General features: G+C 49.4%; 1 protein-coding gene across 1 annotated transcript in view; it reads right to left on the reverse strand.

Moving 5' to 3' along the window:
- The window catches only part of LOC106598741 (coiled-coil domain-containing protein 146-like), a 77,638-nt gene extending 66,004 nt beyond the window's left edge, over positions 1-11,634 (reverse strand). The window contains 2 exon segments of the mRNA XM_045698675.1: positions 8,678-8,858; positions 11,404-11,634. Of these exon segments, the coding sequence (XP_045554631.1) occupies positions 8,678-8,851 (174 nt within the window). The 5' untranslated portion in view covers positions 8,852-8,858; positions 11,404-11,634.
- Between the last annotated feature and the right edge of the window lie 7,967 nt (positions 11,635-19,601).

A 19,601-nucleotide genomic window follows, 5' to 3' on the forward strand; every position in this document is an offset into this window, starting at 1 on the left:
TTAGCCCTCTGTTCCCTCCATGTATGTGTGGGGTATTGTTTATTGTCAAAGTTTGCACGCTTCCGGCTGGTTTGCTCCGGGTCTTGTTTTGTACCCGTGCTTTGTGGCAGCCGGTACTTTGTACTTGGTTGTTGTACTTTGTGCTGCCTCACTTGTTCTTTGGGCATTTGTTTTTGTGACGCGGTTGCGTTCTGTTCTAATAATTGCCTCAGTAAAGTGCTTTGTCCACTCATCTCTGCTCTCCTGCGCCTGACTTCCATGCACCAGCTACACCCACCGTTTGACAGAATATCCCACCCGTCCTATGAAGTCAGCAGGAGCAGGTGCCCCTGTTATAGGGGTAGAGGAGCGCGTCCAGGAACACGCAGCGATGCTCCACCATCTCGGTGCCGCCCTGGACCGCGTCATCCAAACAATGGACCGTTGGGAGAGACAGGGAGTCCCTCCAGCACATCCACCAGCACAACAGGGGCCTCCACTACTCGCCCCCCCCTGCACCCGGTTTCAGTGGGATTCGTCTCGCCCTCCCCAGGCAGTATGATGTGCTGCCCGCTGCCAGGGTTTCCTGCTGCAATTGGAGTTATACCTGGCGACCGTCCACCCGGCTCCTTCGGGCCGTGAGAGGGTGTGTCCGCCTTCGTCTCATGCCTCTCCGGGAAAGCCATGGACTGGGCAAACGCCGTGTAGGTGGATGGAGATGCGGGGCTGGACCACTTCGAGGAGTTCACCCATCATTTCCGGGCAGTCTTCGACCACCTGCCCGAGGGTAGAGCGGCGGGTGAACGTCTCTTCCACCTGCGGCAGGGGACGAGGAGCGCCCAGGAGTTCGCTCTGGACTTTCGGACCCTGGCCGCCGGAGCGGGATGGAACGACAGGGCCCTGATCGACCACTATCGCTGCAGCTTGCGCAGTTGTCTCGCCTGGGCATGGTGACGCAGGGGGGTCACAAGGAGAGAATCAGTCTCTTCTTCATTGACTCTCCTGCGTTTCCCGTGGTGTTAGGCCTACCCTGGTTAGCCTGTCATGACCCCACTGTTTCATGGCAACGGAGGGCTCTCACGGGGTGGTCGCGAGAGTGCTTGGTGAGGTGTTTAGGGGTTTCCGTTGGTGCTACTACGGTGGAAAGTCCAGACCAGATCTCCACCGTGCGCATTCCCATGAATATGCCGATTTGGCTCTCGCCTTCTCCAAAAAGAAGGCGACTCAATTACCACCCCATCGACGGGGGGATTGTGCAATAAATCTCCTGGTAGATGCCGCACTTCCCAGGAGTCACGTGTATCCCCTGTCACTGGCGGAGACGGCGGCTATGGAAACATATGTTTCCGAATCCCTGCGTCAGGGGTACATTCGGTCCTCTACTTCACTCGCCTCCTCGAGATTATTTTTTGTGAAGAAGAAGGAGGGAGGTCTGCGCCCGTGTATTGACTATCGATCCCTAAACCAGATCACTGTGAAGTACAGTTACCCACTACCTCTCATAGCCACAGCGATTGAGTCAATGCACGGGGCGCGCTTCTTCACCAAACTAGATCTCAGGAGTGCTTACAACCTGGTGCGTATCCGGGATGTAGATGAGTGGAAGACGGCGTTCAGTACTACTTCAGGGCATTATGAGTACCTTGTCATGCTGTACGGGTTGATGAATGCTCCATCAGTCTTCCAAGCCTTTGTAGACAAGATTTTCAGGGACCTGCACGGGCAGGGTGTAGTGGTGTATATTGATGACATTCTGATATACTCCGCTGCACGCGCCGAGCATGTGTCCCTGGTGCGCAGGGTGCTTGGTCGACTGCTGGAGCATGACCTGTACGTCAAGGATAAGAAATGCCTATTCTTCCAGCAGCCCGTCTCCTTCCTAGGGTACCGCATTTCCACCTCGGGGGTGGAGATGGAGAGTGACCGAATTTCAGCCGTGCGTAATTGGCCGACTCCCACCACGGTAAAGGAGGTGCAGCGGTTTCTAGGGTGGGGGACCGGGAGCTGTTGGCTGTCGTCAAGGCTTTGAAGGCGTGGAGACATTGGCTTGAGGAGGCTAAACACCCTTTTCTCATCTGGACTGACCACCGCAATCTGGAGTACATCCAGGCAGCAAGGAGACTGAATCCTCATCAGGCAAGGTGGGCCATGTTTTTCACCCGTTTTGTTTTCACCCTTTCTTACAAACCAGGCTCCCAGAATGTGAAGGAAGACGCACTGTCCCGGCTATATGACACAGAGGAGTGGCCCATAGATCCCACTCCCATACTCCCGGCCTCCTGCCTGGTGGCGCTGGTAGTGTGGGAGCTGGACGCGGACATTGAGCAGGCGTTACGTGCAGAGCCCGCTCCCCTCCAGTGTCCCGCTGGGCGTCTGTACGTTCCGTCTGCTGTCCGTGACCAGCTGATCTACTGGACCCACACGTCCCCTTCCTCTGGTCATCCAGGCATCGGTCGGACGGTGCGCTGTCTGAGTGGGAAGTACTGGTGGCCCACTTTGGCTAAGGACGTGAGGGTTTATGCTTCCTCCTGCTTGGTGTGCGCTCAGTGTAAGGCTCCGAGGCACCTGCCCAGAGGTAAGCTACACCCCGTACCCGTTCCACAACGGCCATGGTCGCACCTGTCGATCAATTTCCTTACCGATCTCCCCCCATCACAGGGAAACACTACGATCCTGGTTGTTGTGGATCGTTTCTCTAAGTCCTGCCGTCTCCTTCCTCTGCCCGGTCTCCCTACGGCCCTACAGACTGCAGAGGCCTTGTTTACGCACGTCTTCCGGCACTACGGGGTGCCTGAGGATATAGTGTCTGATCGGGGTTCCCAGTTCACTTCGAGGTTCTGGAGGGCATTCATGGAACGTCTGGGGGTCTCGATCAGCCTTACCTCGGGTTTGCACCCCGAGAGTAATAGGCAGGTGGAGAGAGTGAACCAGGATATGGGTAGGTTTCTGCGGCCTTATTGCCAGGACCAGCCAGGGGGGTGGGCGGCCTTCGTGCCCTGGGCCGAGATGGCTCAGAACTCGTTTCGCCACTCCTCCACTAACCTCTCCCCCTTCCAGTGTGTACTGGGGTATCAGCCGGTTCTGGCGCCTTTCCATCAGAGTCGAACTGAGGCTCCTGCAGTGGACGACTGGTTCAGGCGCGCGGAGGAGACATGGGACACCGCCCATGTTCACCTCCAGCGGGCCGTGCTGCACCAGAAAGCCAGCGCAGACCGTCACCGCAGTGAGGCGGACCGGATCTGGCTCTCGACCCGAAACCTGCCCCTCCGCCTGCCCTGCCGGAAGCTGGGACCGTGGTTTGTGGGGCCATTTAAAGTCCTGAGGAGACTGAACGAGGTGAGTTAGAGGTTACAGCTTCCCCCGATTACCGTATTAACCCCTCGTTCCATGTGTCTCTCCTCAGGCCGGTGGTGGCAGGCCCACTCCAGGAGTCTGAGGTGCAGGAGGTTCCTTCGCCCCCTCTGGACATCGAGGGGGTCCCGGCGTACTCCGTTCGCTCCATATTGGATTCGAGGTGTCGGGCGAGGGGCCTTCAGTACCTCGTGGACTGGGAGGGGTACGGTCCAGAGGAGAGATGCTGGGTCCCGGTGGAGGACGTATTGGACCCTTCAATGCTGCGGGAGTTCCACCGTCTCCATCCGGATCGCACTGCGCCTCGCCCTCTGGGTCGTCCCCGAGGCCGGTGTCGGCGCACTGCTGGAGCCGCGCGTCAAGGGTGTGGTACTGTCACGACTTCCGCCGAAGTCGGTCCCTCTCCTTGTTCGGGCGGCGTTCGGCGGTCGACGTCACCGGTCTTCTAGCCATCGCTGCTCCACCTTTCATTTTCCATTTGTTTTGTCTTGTTTTCCTGCACACCTGGTTTACATCTCCTCATAATTACTATGTGTATTTAGCCCTCTGTTCCCTCCATGTCTGTGTGGGGTATTGTTTATTGTCAAAGTTTGCACGCTTCCGGCTGGTTTGCGCCGGGTCTTGTTTTGTACCCGTGCTTTGTGGCAGCCGGTACTTTGTACTTGGTTGTTGTACTTTGTGCTGCCTCACTTGTTCTTTGGGCATTTGTTTTTGTGACGCGGTTGCGTTCTGTTCTAATAATTGCCTCAGTAAAGTGCTTTGTCCACTCATCTCTGCTCTTCTGCGCCTGACTTCCATGCACCAGCTACACCCACCGTTTGACAGAATATCCCACCCGTCCTATGAAGTCAGCAGGAGCAGGTGCCCCTGTTATAGGGGTAGAGGAGCGCGTCCAGGAACACGCAGCGATGCTCCACCATCTCGGCGCCGCTCTGGACCGCGTCATCCAAACAATGGACCGTTGGGAGAGACAGGGAGTCCCTCCAGCACATCCACCAGCACAACAGGGGCCTCCACTACTCGCCCCCCCTGCACCTGGTTCCAGTGGGATTCGTCTCGCCCTCCCCAGGCAGTATGATGTGCTGCCCGCTGCCAGGGTTTCCTGCTGCAATTGGAGTTATACCTGGCGACCGTCCACCCGGCTCTTTCGGGCCGTGAGAGGGTGTGTCCGCCCTCGTCTCATGCCTCTCCGGGAAAGCCCTGGACTGGGCAAACGCCGTGTAGGTGGATGGAGATGCGGGGCTGGACCACTTCGAGGAGTTCACCCATCGTTTCCGGGCAGTCTTCGACCACCTGCCCGAGGGTAGAGCGGCGGGTGAACGTCTCTTCCACCTGCGGCAGGGGACGAGGAGCGCCCAGGAGTTCGCTCTGGACTTACGGACCCTGGCCGCCGGAGCGGGATGGAACGACAGGGCACTGATCGACCACTATCGCTGCAGCTTGCGCAGCTGGCGCAGTTGTCTCGCCTGGGCATGGTGACGCAGGGGAGTCACAAGGAGAGAATCAGTCTCTTCTTCATTGACTCTCCTGCGTTTCCCGTGGTGTTAGGCCTACCCTGGTTAGCCTGTCATGACCCCACTGTTTCATGGCAACGGAGGGCTCTCACGGGGTGGTCGCGAGAGTGCTTGGTGAGGTGTTTAGGGGTTTCCGTTGGTGCTACTACGGTGGAAAGTCCAGACCAGATCTCCACCGTGCGCATTCCCACGAATATGCCGATTTGGCTCTCGCCTTCTCCAAAAAGAAGGCGACTCAATTACCACCCCATCGACGGGGGGATTGTGCAATAAATCTCCTGGTAGATGCCGCACTTCCCAGGATTCACGTGTATCCCCTGTCACTGGCGGAGACGGCGGCTATGGAAACATATGTTTCCGAATCCCTGCGTCAGGGGTACATTCGGTCCTCTACTTCACTCGCCTCCTCGAGAATATTTTTTTGTGAAGAAGAAGGAGGGAGGTCTGCGCCCGTGTATTGACTATCGATCCCTAAACCAGATCACTGTGAAGTACAGTTACCCGCTACCTCTCATAGCCACAGCGATTGAGTCAATGCACGGGGCGCGCTTCTTCACCAAACTAGATCTCAGGAGTGCTTACAACCTGGTGCGTATCCGGGATGTAGACGAGTGGAAGACGGCGTTCAGTACTACTTCAGGGCATTATGAGTACCTTGTCATGCTGTACGGGTTGATGAATGCTCCATCAGTCTTCCAAGCCTTTGTAGACAAGATTTTCAGGGACCTGCACGGGCAGGATGTAGTGGTGTATATTGATGACATTCTGATATACTCCGCTGCACGCGCCGAGCATGTGTCCCTGGTGCGCAGGGTGCTTGGTCGACTGCTGGAGCATGACCTGTACGTCAAGGATAAGAAATGCCTATTCTTCCAGCAGCCCGTCTCCTTCCTAGGGTACCGCATGTCCACCTCGGGTTGGAGATGGAGAGTGACCGAATTTCAGCCGTGCGTAATTGGCCGACTCCCACCACGGTAAAGGAGGTGCAGCGGTTTCTAGGGTGGGGGACCGGGAGCTGTTGGCTGTCGTCAAGGCTTTGAAGGCGTGGAGACATTGGCTTGAGGGGGCTAAACACCCTTTTCTCATCTGGACTGACCACCGCAATCTGGAGTACATCCAGGCAGCAAGGAGACTGAATCCTCATCAGGCAAGGTGGGCCATGTTTTTCACCCGTTTTGTTTTCACCCTTTCTTACAGACCAGGCTCCCAGAATGTGAAGGAAGACGCACTGTCCCGGCTATATGACACAGAGGAGTGGCCCATAGATCCCACTCCCATACTCCCGGCCTCCTGCCTGGTGGCGCTGGTAGTGTGAGAGCTGGACGCGGACATTGAGCAGGCGTTACGTGCAGAGCCCGCTCCCCTCCAGTGTCCCGCTGGGCGTCTGTACGTTCCGTCTGCTGTCCGTGACCAGCTGATCTATTGGGCCCACACGTCCCCTTCCTCTGGTCATCCAGGCATTGGTCGGACGGTGCGCTGTCTGAGTGGGAAGTACTGGTGGCCCACTTTGGCTAAGGACGTGAGGGTTTATGTTTCCTCCTGCTTGGTGTGCGCTCAGTGTAAGGCTCCGAGGCACCTGCCCAGAGGTAAGCTACACCCCTTACCCGTTCCACAACGGCCATGGTCGCACCTGTCGATCAATTTCCTTACCGATCTCCCCCCATCACAGGGAAACACTACGATCCTGGTTGTTGTGGATCGTTTCTCTAAGTCCTGCCGTCTCCTTCCTCTGCCCGGTCTCCCTACGGCCCTACAGACTGCAGAGGCCTTGTTTACGCACGTCTTCCGGCACTACGGGGTGCCTGAGGATATAGTGTCTGATCGGGGTTCCCAGTTCACTTCGAGGTTCTGGAGGGCGTTCATGGAACGTCTGGGGGTCTCGATCAGCCTTACCTTGGGTTTGCACCCCGAGAGTAATGGGCAGGTGGAGAGAGTGAACCAGGATATGGGTAGGTTTCTGCGGCCTTATTGCCAGGACCGGCCAGGGGGGTGGGCGGCGGGCGGCCTTCGTGCCCTGGGCCGAGATGGCTCAGAACTCGTTTCGCCACTCCTCCACTAACCTCTCCCCCTTCCAGTGCGTACTGAGGTATCAGCCGGTTAGAGTCAGACTGAGGCTCCTGCAGTGGACGACTGGTTCAGGCGCGCGGAGGAGACATGGGACACCGCCCATGTTCACCTCCAGCGGGCCGTGCTGCGCCAGAAAGCCAGCGCAGACCGTCACCGCAGTGAGGCGGACCGGATCTGGCTCTCGACCCGAAACCTGCCCCTCCGCCTGCCCTGCCGGAAGCTGGGACCATGGTTTGTGGGGCCATTTAAAGTCCTGAGGAGACTGAACGAGGTGAGTTACAGGTTACAGCTTTCCCCGATTACCGTTTTAACCCCTCGTTCCATGTGTCTCTCCTCAGGCCGGTGGTGGCAGGCCCACTCCAGGAGTCTGAGGTGCGGGAGGTTCCTTCGCCCCCTCTGGACATCGAGGGGGTCCCGGCGTACTCCGTTCGCTCCATACTGGATTCGAGGTGTCGGGCGAGGGGCCTTCAGTACCTCGTGGACTGGGAGGGGTATGGTCCAGAGGAGAGATGCTGGGTCCCGGTGGAGGACGTATTGGACCCTTCAATGCTGCGGGAGTTCCACCGTCTCCATCCGGATCGCACTGCGCCTCGCCCTCTGGGTCGTCCCCGAGGCCGGTGTCGGAGCGCTGCTGGAGCCGCGCGTCAAGGGTGTGGTACTGTCACGACTTCCGCCGAAGTCGGTCCCTCTCCTTGTTCGGGCGGCGTTCGGCGGTCGACGTCACCGGTCTTCTAGCCATCGCCGCTCCACCTTTCATTTTCCATTTGTTTTGTCTTGTTTTCCTGCACACCTGGTTCACATCTCCTCATAATTACTATGTGTATTTAGCCCTCTGTTCCCTCCATATCTGTGTGGGGTATTGTTTATTGTCAAAGTTTGCACGCTTCCGGCTGGTTTGCTCCGGGTCTTGTTTTGTACCCGTGCTTTGTGGCAGCCGGTACTTTGTACTTGGTTGTTGTACTTTGTGCTGCCTCACTTGTTCTTTGGGCATTTGTTTTTGTGACGCGGTTGCGTTCTGTTCTAATAATTGCCTCAGTAAAGTGCTTTGTCCACTCATCTCTGCTCTCCTGCGCCTGACTTCCATGCACCAGCTACACCCACCGTTTGACAAATACATAATACAATACAAAATACAATGCAAAATACAATACAATACAAAATACAATACATAATATAATACAATGCAAAATTCAATATATAATACAATGCAATACAAAATACAATATACAATACAAAATACAATAGATAATACAATGCATAATACAATATATAATACAATGCATAATACAATACATACTACAATACATATTACAATACAATAAATAATACAATACATATTACAATACAATACATAATACATTACATATTACAATACACAATACAATACATATTATAATACAATGCATATTACAATACAATACATATTACAATACATAATACAATACAAATTACAATACAATACATAATATAATGCATATTACAATGCAAAATGCATCAAAATATCTTTGTGTTTCTTCACAGTCCGCGTCATGACGTAAAGTGTGAGTTACCTGGTGTGGCAGAGAGTTCCATGTAGTCATGGCTCTATTTAATATTGTGTGTTTCCCAGCCTCTGTTCTGGACCTGGGGACTGTGAAGAGACCTCTGGTTTCAACTGGTCATGGTGACAGAGTTCTAGCAACTATGGTGGATGAATAACTAGGTCAGCCCAGTAGGGGTCAGCTCGGCTCGGCTTGTCTCAGTAGCGTGAAAAGAGTATGTGTTACCTGGTCTAAGCACTGGAAGGCTGGGCTGGCAGAGACGTGAGTGGGGCCCAGGGCCAGGCTCTCCTCCTGTAGGTCAGCATCAGGAGCCAGGGCTAATAGAGGAGTAGTCTCCTCCTCACCTCCTCCTCCTCCTCCTCCACTGGGAGGGTTGGTCTGCTCCCCAGCTTGGCTCATAGTGGCCCTGTCACACACACGCAGACACACACGCAGACAGACACGCAGACAGACACGCAGACACACACGCACACAGACAGACACGCACACAGACAGACACGCAGATAGAGACAGCAGACAGAGACAGCAGACAGACAGACAGACAGACAGACAGACAGACAGACAGACAGACAGACAGACAGACAGACAGACAGACAGACAGACAGACAGAGACAGCAGACAGACAGACAGAGACAGCAGGCAGCAGACAGACAGAGACAGCAGACAGACAGCCAGAGACAGCAGACAGACAGAGACAGCAGGAAGCAGACAGACAGAGACAGCAGACAGACAGACAGCAGACAGACAGAGACAGCCGACAGACAGAGACAGCCGACAGACAGCAAGAGACAGCAGACAGACAGAGACAGCAGACAAACAAAGACAGCAGACAGACAGAGACAGCAGGCAGCAGACAGCCAGAGACAGCAGACAGACAGAGACAGCAGACAGACAGAGACAGCAGGCAGCAGACAGCAGACAGACAGCCAGAGACAGCAGACAGACAGCCAGAGACAGCAGACAGACAGCCAGAGACAGCAGACAGACAGCCAGAGATAGCAGACAGACAGACAGAGACAGCAGGCAGCAGACAGGAGACAGACAGCCAGAGACAGCAGACAGACAGCCAGAGACAGCAGACAGACGGCCAGAGATAGCAGACAGGCAGAGACAGCAGGCAGCAGACAGGAGACAGCAGACAGACAGCCAGAAACAGCAGATAGACAGCCAGAGACAGCAGACAGACAGCCAGAGACAGCAGACAGACAGACAGAGACAGCAGACAGACAGCAGACAGACAGGATTAGTCAGCATTTTCATGATCTTCTAAAGAAGAAGAGCACTAGACAATTCCGTAACTACTAGTCATTTACATTTTACATTTACTGGCTTTGCAAAGTATTTACAGGAATATACAAAATCTTAGCCTTGTGTATTCTATCCACTCTACATTACACTGATGAAAGACAGACTGCTGCAACCCTCATAGCCTCCAGCTCCAGTCTTTGACCTAGGATGTGTCCCAAATGGCACCCTATTCTCTATAGTGTAGTACATTTGATCAGGCCCCATATGGGACACATGGGCCCTGGTCAAACGCAGTCCACTATAGGGAATAGGCTGCCATTTGGGACACAGCTCAGTGTTCTGGAACCTACAGAAAATACTAAACCCAGCTGCTTTGCTGGACCCCTCTAAACCATGGCTGCTGGCCCAGTGGCTGGATCCCTCTAAACCATGGCTGCTGGCCCAGTGGCTGGATCCCTCTTAACCATGGCTGCTGGCCCAGTGGCTGGACCCCTCTAAACCATGGCTGCTGGCCCAGTGGCTGGACCCCTCTAAACCATGGCTGCTGGCCCAGTGGCTGGACCCCTCTAAACCATGGCTGCTGGCCCAGTGGCTGGATCCCTCTAAACCATGGCTGCTGGCCCAGTGGCTGGACCCCTCTAAACCATGGCTGCTGGCCCAGTGGCTGGACCCCTCTAAACCATGGCTGCTGGCCCAGTGGCTGGACCCCTCTAAACCATGGCTGCTGGCCCAGTAACTGGACCCCTCTAAACCATGGCTGCTGGCCCAGTGGCTGGACCCCTCTAAACCATGGCTGCTGGCCCAGTGACTGGACCCCTCTAAACCATGGCTGCTGGCCCAGTGACTGGACCCCTCTAAACCATGACTGCTGGCCCAGTGGCTGGATCCCTCTAAACCATGGCTGCTGGCCCAGTGGCTGGACCCCTCTAAACCATGGCTGCTGGCCCAGTGACTGGACCCCTCTAAACCATGACTGCTGGCCCAGTGGCTGGACCCCTCTAAACCATGGCTGCTGGCCCAGTGACTGGACCCCTCTAAACCATGACTGCTGGCCCAGTGGCTGGATCCCTCTAAACCATGGCTGCTGGCCCAGTGGCTGGACCCCTCTAAACCATGGCTGCTGGCCCAGTGACTGGACCCCTCTAAACCATGGCTGCTGGCCCAGTAACTTACAGTAAGTAAAGTCCCTATCCTCTTCAGACTTACTTCCCACTGAGCACAGGCGTCAGTTCAATGTCTAGTTTTGATTCACATTTGGTTGAGTGTCAACTAACGTGAATTCAACGTGAAATCAACAGATTTTTCCCGAATTGTTAGGCCTAAGAAGTATACAATAAATACTGATAGAAAGACTATTGAACCCGTTTCAACTGGAGACTGGGCCTGTGTTCAGGCCTCCAAATGAACCTTTTCCACTCCTAACTCATTTTTCTAGAAGCGCACCACTGTCTGTGTTCATTTGCAAGGTGCAATGTCAATGATCACTGTTCTATCTGTAATAAACCGTTACTAGCTAGAGAGCATTGGATTTAGATGATACGAATGAATCATTTTAGCCAAACAGAACCGATAAATTCGCTTTCTACTCAAAACTGCTAACTACTAGTTACAACTGACCAGACTCGTGTTAGCCAGCTAGGGAAATAAGACATAGCTATAGGTAGCTAACGTTAACTCTTACAGCTACACTATGTTATTCTTACCTGTAACAGTCCCTTTATTCACCTGTGACTTCAACTTTGTCAAAATAATGATCCAGCATTATGCCATAAAAGTTAGGTCTGGGAAGTAGAGCTATTTGTAAATGTTATTGGTAGCTAGCTAGCTAAACAACAAAATGCTTCAGTAAATCTCAGCCTCTCTGTTCTGTTGAATGCCTTGAAAACGTTGCCATAACAACGACGCCCCAACATCCTTTTCAGCAAGACTGAAAAAACAGTTTTTTAAACTTTTAAAACAGCAAAGAGGCAATAAGACAGGTAAAATACTAGCTATATTTGAATTGTTGAATTAAAACTGTGCATGCACTGTGTTTATTTGTCGTTTAGAAAAATGTATTGATCATATTGAATCGCATGCATGCAGGGGCAAACAGACAGCTAAATTCCAGCAGAGGGCGCCAAGTATTCATTGTCATGAGTACAGAGAATTTTCTCCACAAGCTGAGCTGTGGTAACCCTTGTCTCCTGCAGTCCGCAGAGCAGGGCATCATCAAGGTCTGCTCGTCATTTGAACCAAGCCAACCAACCCCTGTCCTGGAGGCATCCTCTGTAGGAGGCATATACATACACAGGAAATAACTCTAAAGATTGTTATGGATTGCACCAAGAACTGTTGAGTTTGGAGAGTTTTGGTCCAGACAATGGGTTTTTGTGATATATATATCTATATAAAGAAGTGTATTTACTCTGAAGCAATTGAATTTGAACACCCTGGAGTTGAGACCAGGGCCTGTTTTCATAAAACATCTCAGGATAGGACTCTTGATCTTGGATCAGGTCCCACTGTCTATATAATCATATTCATTATGATCTAAAAGGCAACATTTATCCTGGATCAGTACTCCTACACTGTGACTCTTTATGAAGACGGGCCCAGAACAGCTGAAGAGTTCCCTTCTCTCCATTGTCACATGGTGACATCACCCTCTCAGCTCAGGAGAAACTGTGGAAAAACATTTAAGATCATTGTGCTTTCTCCTGGATCCAAATGTAGTCTTGATTCCTCTCCTTGTTTTATAGGTCCTCTATGCAAATTAATCTGGGTCCATTCATTGTTCTTCAATCTTAAATCACATAGAAAATATTCATAACAGCCTTCTGGTTCAACACATCAAAATGTTTGTGAAACACTCCAGATGGTGGTGTGTGTGTGTGTGTGTGTGTGTGTGTGTGTGTGTGTGTGTGTGTGTGTGTGTGTGTGTGTGTGTGTGTGTGTGTGTGTGTGTGTGTGTGTGTGTGTGTTAAAGGGGTAGTAGGATTTGGCAGGTCCCGTGAAGCAGGATTCTCATTTTGGGAGAGACTTTTATAGTGGCCCTGAACTGAACATAAATGTTCGTAGATAGACTTGATCCTCTGTCCTGTGACTACTGTAGTAGGTTCTTTGAGACAGTATCAAATGGTTGGCCTTTGGCTCAGATGTTGACTGAGGTTTTTCATGATCCATTTATAGTTCGTAAGAACATTGTATCTCATTAATCACTGATCTGGTAGTTTTTGGTCCAGTAGAGGGTTTAACAGCATTAACCATGAACCTCATATTTCTGGACTGATTTCTGGAACCTGCCCATGTTTTTGTTTTCTATAACAATATGCCCTTCAAGTGAATTATAATTTTGGCAAGTAAAACAAGTTCTTGCACTTCTCAGAAAGTATTTTTAGATTTGTGTATAACTCAGAATTTCACATGCTTGAGGCCATGCAGCTAAGTTAGGACAGTAGATTTAGCTAACTGTTCACAATTAACAAGGTTTGTTTTTCTTATCAATTCATATTCCATCATGGTAAACTGTCAACAATACCACTTCATTGAGTTCTGTTTGTTACTAACTCCTAATAATGTAGCCACACAGGAAAACAATGTTCTGTGTTGTATTCAGTAAACACAACAGGTGGTGGTAAACAATAGCCATTAAAGATGAGGGAATGTGCACCATTCCATACAGACATATTTAGCTTCATTCTCTGAGTAGGTTTTCAGTCTAACTTTGTGCATAGGATGTGTCTCGACCTGTTCTGACCATCCAGCCTGTCTTTAGGGCTCTTTAGTTGTTTAGTGTCCTCCTGAGTAGTCAGTGAAGTCATACACACTTGTTCCTTCTGAGTGTCATAGTAAAGTGTGTTTTCTTCTCATGACTTCCAGAGAGCACTCTATTTCTAGTAGGTCTAATATTTGTTCTTAGAATAGTGTTGAACAGGGCTTGTTCTTAGAATAGTGCTGAACAGGGCTTGTTCTTAGAATAGTGCTGAACAGGGCTTGTTCTTAGAATAGTGCTGAACAGGGCTTGTTCTTAGAATAGTGCTGAACAGGGCTTGTTCTTAGAATAGTGCTGAACAGGGCTTGTTCTTAGAATAGTGCTGAACAAATCAAATCAAATCAAATGTATTTGTCACATACACATGGTTAGCAGGTGTAAATGCAAGTGTAGCGAAATGCTTGTGCTTATAGTTCCGACCATACAGTAATATCTAACAAGTAATCTACCAATTCCACAACAACTACCTTATACACACAAGTGTAAAGGAATGAATACGAATATGTACATATAAATATATAAATGAGTGACGGCCGAACGGCATAGGCAAGATGCAGTAGATGGTATAGAGTACAGTATATACATATGAGATGAGTATTGTAGGGTATGAAAACATATAAAGCAGCATTGTTTAAGGTGGCTAGTGATACATTACATCAGGATGGCAAGATGCAGTAGATGGTATAGAGTACAGTATATACATATGAGATGAGTAATGTAGGTTATGAAAACATTATATAAAGTGGCATTGTTTAAAGTGGCTAGCGATACATCTAATTACATCAAGATGTCAAGATGCAGTAGATGGTATGGCGTACAGTATATACATATGAGATGAATAATGTAGGTTATGTAAACATTATCTAATATAAATAATATAAAGTGGCAAGTGATAAATTGATTACATCAATTTTCCCATTATTAAAGTGGCTTGAGTTGAGTCGAGTCAGTATGTTATCAGCAGCCACTCAATGTTAGTGATGGCTGTTTAACAGTCTGATGGCCTTGAGATAGAAACTGTTTTTCAGTCTCTCGGTCCCTGCTTTGATGCACCTGTACTGACCTCGCCTTCTGGATGATAGCGGGGTGAACAGGCAGTGGCTCGGGTGGTTGTTGTCCTTGATGATCTTTTTGGCCTTCCTGTGACATCGGGTGGTGTAGGTGTCCTGGAGGGCAGGTAGTTTGCCCCCGGTGATGCGTTGTGCAGACCTCACTACCCTCTGGAGAGCCTTCTGGTTATGGGCGGAGCAGCTGCCGTACCAGGCTGTGATACAGCCCGACAGGATGCTCTCGATTGTGCATCTGTAAAAGTTTGTGAGTGTTTTTGGTGACAAGCCGAATTTCTTCAGCCTCCTGAGGTTGAAGAGGCGCTGCTGCGCCTTCTTCACCACGCTGTCTGTGTGGGTGGACCATTTCAGTTTGTCCGTGATGTGTACGCCGAGGAACTTAAAACTCTCCACCTTCTCCACTACTGTCCTGTCGATGCGGATAGGGGTCTGCTCCCTCTGCTGTTTCCTGAAGTCCACGATCATCTCTTTTGTTTTGTTGACATTGAGTGCTGACATTGAACAGGGCTTGTTCTTAGAATAGTGCTGAATGGTGCTTGTTCTTAGAATAGTGCTGAACAGGGCTTGTTCTTAGAATAGTGCTGAACAGGGCTTGTTCTTAGAATAGTGCTGAACAGGGCTTGTTCTTAGAATAGTGCTGAATGGTGTTTGTTCTTAGAATAGTGCTGAACAGGGCTTGTTCTTAGAATAGTGCTGAATGGTGCTTGTTCTTAGAATAGTGCTGAACAGGGCTTGTTCTTAGAATAGTGCTGAACAGGGCTTGTTCTTAGAATAGTGCTGAATGGTGGTTGTTCTTAGAATAGTGCTGAACAGGGCTTGTTCTTAGAATAGTGCTGAATGGTGTTTGTTCTTAGAATAGTGCTGAACAGGGCTTGTTCTTAGAATAGTGCTGAATGGTGCTTGTTCTTAGAATAGTGCTGAACAGGGCTTGTTCTTAGAATAGTGCTGAACAGGGCTTGTTCTTAGAATAGTGCTGAATGGTGGTTGTTCTTAGAATAGTGCTGAACAGGGCTTGTTCTTAGAATAGTGCTGAATGGTGTTTGTTCTTAGAATAGTGCTGAACAGGGCTTGTTCTTAGAATAGTGCTGAATGGTGCTTGTTCTTAGAATAGTGCTGAACAGGGCTTGTTCTTAGAATAGTGCTGAACAGTGCTTGTTCTTAGAATAGTGCTGAACAGGACTTGTTCTTAGAATAGTGCTGAACAGGGCTTGTTCTTAGAATAGTGCTGAACAGGGCTTGTTCTTAGAATAGTGCTGAACAGTGCTTGTTCTTAGAATAGTGCTGAACAGGGCCTGAAGTGGATTAAAGTACATCATATTTATGTACCAGGGTTTGTATTTTTGAGCCGGTATTCTCTAAAGAGGTGCAGGCACTCAAACAGTAGAAAATGTAAGACTCTCTGTACAAGCGAGCGCTGGTCCACAAAGTGTAAGAGCGTTGGGCCAGTAACTGAATGGTTGCTGGTTTGAATCCCTGACCCGGAAACATCTGCTGTTCTGCCCTTGAGCAAGGAAGTTACTGTACCTTTTTATAGATGCTGTTATCCAGAGCAATTTACATCAGTGAGTGCATACAATTTGATACTGGTCCCCAATGGGAATCAAACCCACAACCCTGGCATTGCAAGCACCATGCTTTACCAACTGAGCTACATGGACCACAGTTAACCCACAACAACTGGGTGTCGATGAAGGCAGCCCCTCGCACCTCTTATTCAGAGGGTTTGGGTTAAATGTTAAAGGCATTTTGGTTGAATGCATTCAGTTGTGCAACTGACTAGGTATTTCCTTTCCCTAACCAGATGCAGAACAACTCATGAATTCTGATTGTATGATGTGTTCTCATTGCTGTACAGATGTAGGATCTTAATTTGAGCCAGTTCGCTACAGCAGCAAAATAACCTTGCAGCAACAGGAAATGTGGATTATAATTTATGATTTATTTTGTAGTGGTTGATACATTTTTCGTTAGGACAGTTTGTTAAACTGGAAATTACAAACATTAGAAGCCTTTTTAAACCTTCAATACACTACAAGTTTGCATTTCCTGCTGTGCAGTAACATTCGTGCATCAACATGACGATGAAATTAAGATACGGCATCTGTATCTTGGAAAGAAAACAACCCAAAATCTTATTTTAAGTGATCTGGTTGCAGCTGTGCTTAACCATACGCTGGTCGAGTGACAGTCTCTTACTGACAGTCTCTTGGTTATGTGAAGCCTGTTTCATTTATATGATCACCCTGGGTGGTGTGTTTCATAAAGCTTATCATCCCATGAATCACTATTGCTGAATGAAATAATCAGAGGAAAAAGTTACTGTATCCTATACACTACTTTTCTTTTGTACATGTGTATTATAGTCATAACAAAAGCAGAAACAAATTGGGGGTCATTTTATGATCCTTCTGCAGGCTCTTTCAAGTTAGGCAGTGTTCTGTTTTCAATATCCCAATTAATCCAAGTTGGGTTTTCTTCCAGGCACGTATTCTGCACAGTCACCGTAGAAGGTTCCGTTCCAACTGACGAAAATTGCAGATACTTAATACAATCAGTAAAGCTTTTCGAGAGGTTTTTATTAAACTCTTTTTAATAGTTACTCTATAACACATTGTCTTGCTCGCATCAAAGTGTTGCTGAACAAAGGACAGAAATTGAATTTGAAATGGAAAACAGCCACCGGGATTCTTTGTGCGTCACACCGACAGAAATAAACATCTCTCCGGGAAGAAGGGCGAGGGTGTACGTTTCATGATTAACGACTCATGGTGTAATTGTAACAACATGTAGGAACTCTAGTCCTTTTGTTCATCTGACCTAGAATTCCACGCAATCAAATGCCGACCGTATTATCTCCCAAGAGAATTCTCGTCGGTTATTGTCACTGCCGTGTATATCCCCCCTCAAGCCGATACCACGACGGCCCTCAAGGAACTTCACTGGCATTTATGCAAACTGGAAACCATATATCCTGAGGCTGCATTTATTGTAGCTGGGGATTTTTACAAAGCTAATTTGAGAACAAGGCTACCTAAATTCTGTCAGCATATTGACTACAGTACTTGCGCCGGCAAAACTCTGGATCACTGCTACTCTAACTTCCGCGATGCATTCAAGGCCCTCCCCTGCCCTCCCTTCGGCAAATCTGACCACGACTCCATTTTTCTTCTCCCTTCCTTTAGGCAGAAACTCAAACAGGATGTACCCATAACAAGGACTATTCAATGCTGGTCTGACCAATCGGAATCCACACTTCAAGATTGTTTTGATCACGTGGACTGGAACATGTTCCCGGGTAGCTTCAGAGAATAATATTGGTTTATACGCTGATTCGGTGAGTGAGTTTATAAGGAAGTGCATAGGAGATGTTGTGCCCACTGTGACTACTAAAACCTACCCTAACCAGAAACCGTGGATAGATGGCGGCATTCGCTCAAAACTGAAAGCACGAACCACCACATTTAATCATGGAAAGTTGACTGGGAATATGGCCGAATACAAACAGTGTAGTTATTCACTTCATTTGCGTATCACCCCAATAGGTCCACAGACGATGCAATCGCCACTGCCCTAATCCACCTGGACAAGAGGAATACCTATGTAAGAATACTGTTCATTGACTACAGATCAGCATTCAACACCATAGTACCTTCCAAGCTCATCATTAAGCTTGAGGCCCTGGGTCTCAACCCCGCCCTGTGCAACTGGGTCCTGGACTTCCTGACGGGCCGCCCCCCAGCTGGTGAAGGTAGGAAACAGCATCTCCACTTCGCTGATCCTCAACACTGGGGCCCCACAAGGGTGTGTGCTCAGCCCTCTCCTGTACTCCCTGTTCACCCATGACTGCGTGGCCATGCATGCCTCCAACTCAATCATCAAGTTTGTAGATGACATAACAGTAGTAGGCTTGATTATCAACAATGAAGACGGCCTATAGGGAGGAGGTGAGGGCCCTCGGAGTGTGGTGTCAGGAAAACAACCTCTCACTCAAGGTCAACAAAACAAAGGAGATGATTGTGGACTTCAGGAAACAGCAGAGGGAGCATCTCCCTACCCACATCAACGAGACAGCAGTGGAGAAGGTGGAACGTTTTAAATTCCTCGGCATACACATCATGGACAAACTGAAATGGTCCACCCACACAGGCAGTGTGGTGAAGAACGCGCAACAGTGCCTCTTCAACCTCAGGAGGCTGAAGAAATGTAAAACCCTCGCAAACTTTTACAAATGCACAATTGAGAGCATCTTGTCGGGCTGTATCACCGCCTGGTATGGCAACTGCACCGCCCATAGCCACAGGGCTCTCCAGAGGGTGGTTCGGTCTGCACAACGCATCACCGGGGGCAAACTCCCTGCCCTCCAGGACACCAACAGCACCCGATGTCACAGGAAGGCCAAAAATATCATCAAGGACAACAACCACCTGAGCCACTGCCTGTTCACCCCGCTACCATCCAGAAGGCGAGGTCGGTACAGGTGCATCAAAGCTGGGACCGAGAGACTGAAAAATTGCTTCTATCTCAAGGCTATCAGACTGTTAAACAGCCATCACTAACACAGTGAGGCTGCTGCCTACATACAGACTTGAAATCATTGGCCACTTTAATAAATGGATCACTAGTCACTTTAATAATGCCAATTTAATAATGTTTACATATCTTGCATTACTCATCTCATATGTATATACTGTATTCTATTGCTCATCCATATATTTATATATTCCTATTCCATTCCTTTACTTAGATGTGTGTGTATTAGGTAGTTGTTGTGGAATTGTTAGATTGCTTGTTAGATATTACTGCACTGTCAGAACTAGAAGCATAAGCATTTCGCTACACTCGCAATAACATCTGCTAACCATGTGTATGTGACCCAAAAAATGTGATTTGATTTTCAAATGTTTTTAAATTGACATTCACAGGCAGTAATCTTCAGACTCTCTCCTCAGATAGCAAAACATCAGATAATTGGACAGCTTGACTGAAGAAATTCCCCCTCTTTTTCTGACATACCAAACAACATGTTTCCCAAATGTGAGAAAGCTCTGAGAGTAACAGCTGTGCATACTTGTGTTAGATG

This window comes from Salmo salar, chromosome ssa17, assembly GCF_905237065.1.
Source record: "Salmo salar chromosome ssa17, Ssal_v3.1, whole genome shotgun sequence".
Classification (NCBI taxonomy): Eukaryota; Metazoa; Chordata; class Actinopteri; order Salmoniformes; family Salmonidae; genus Salmo; species Salmo salar.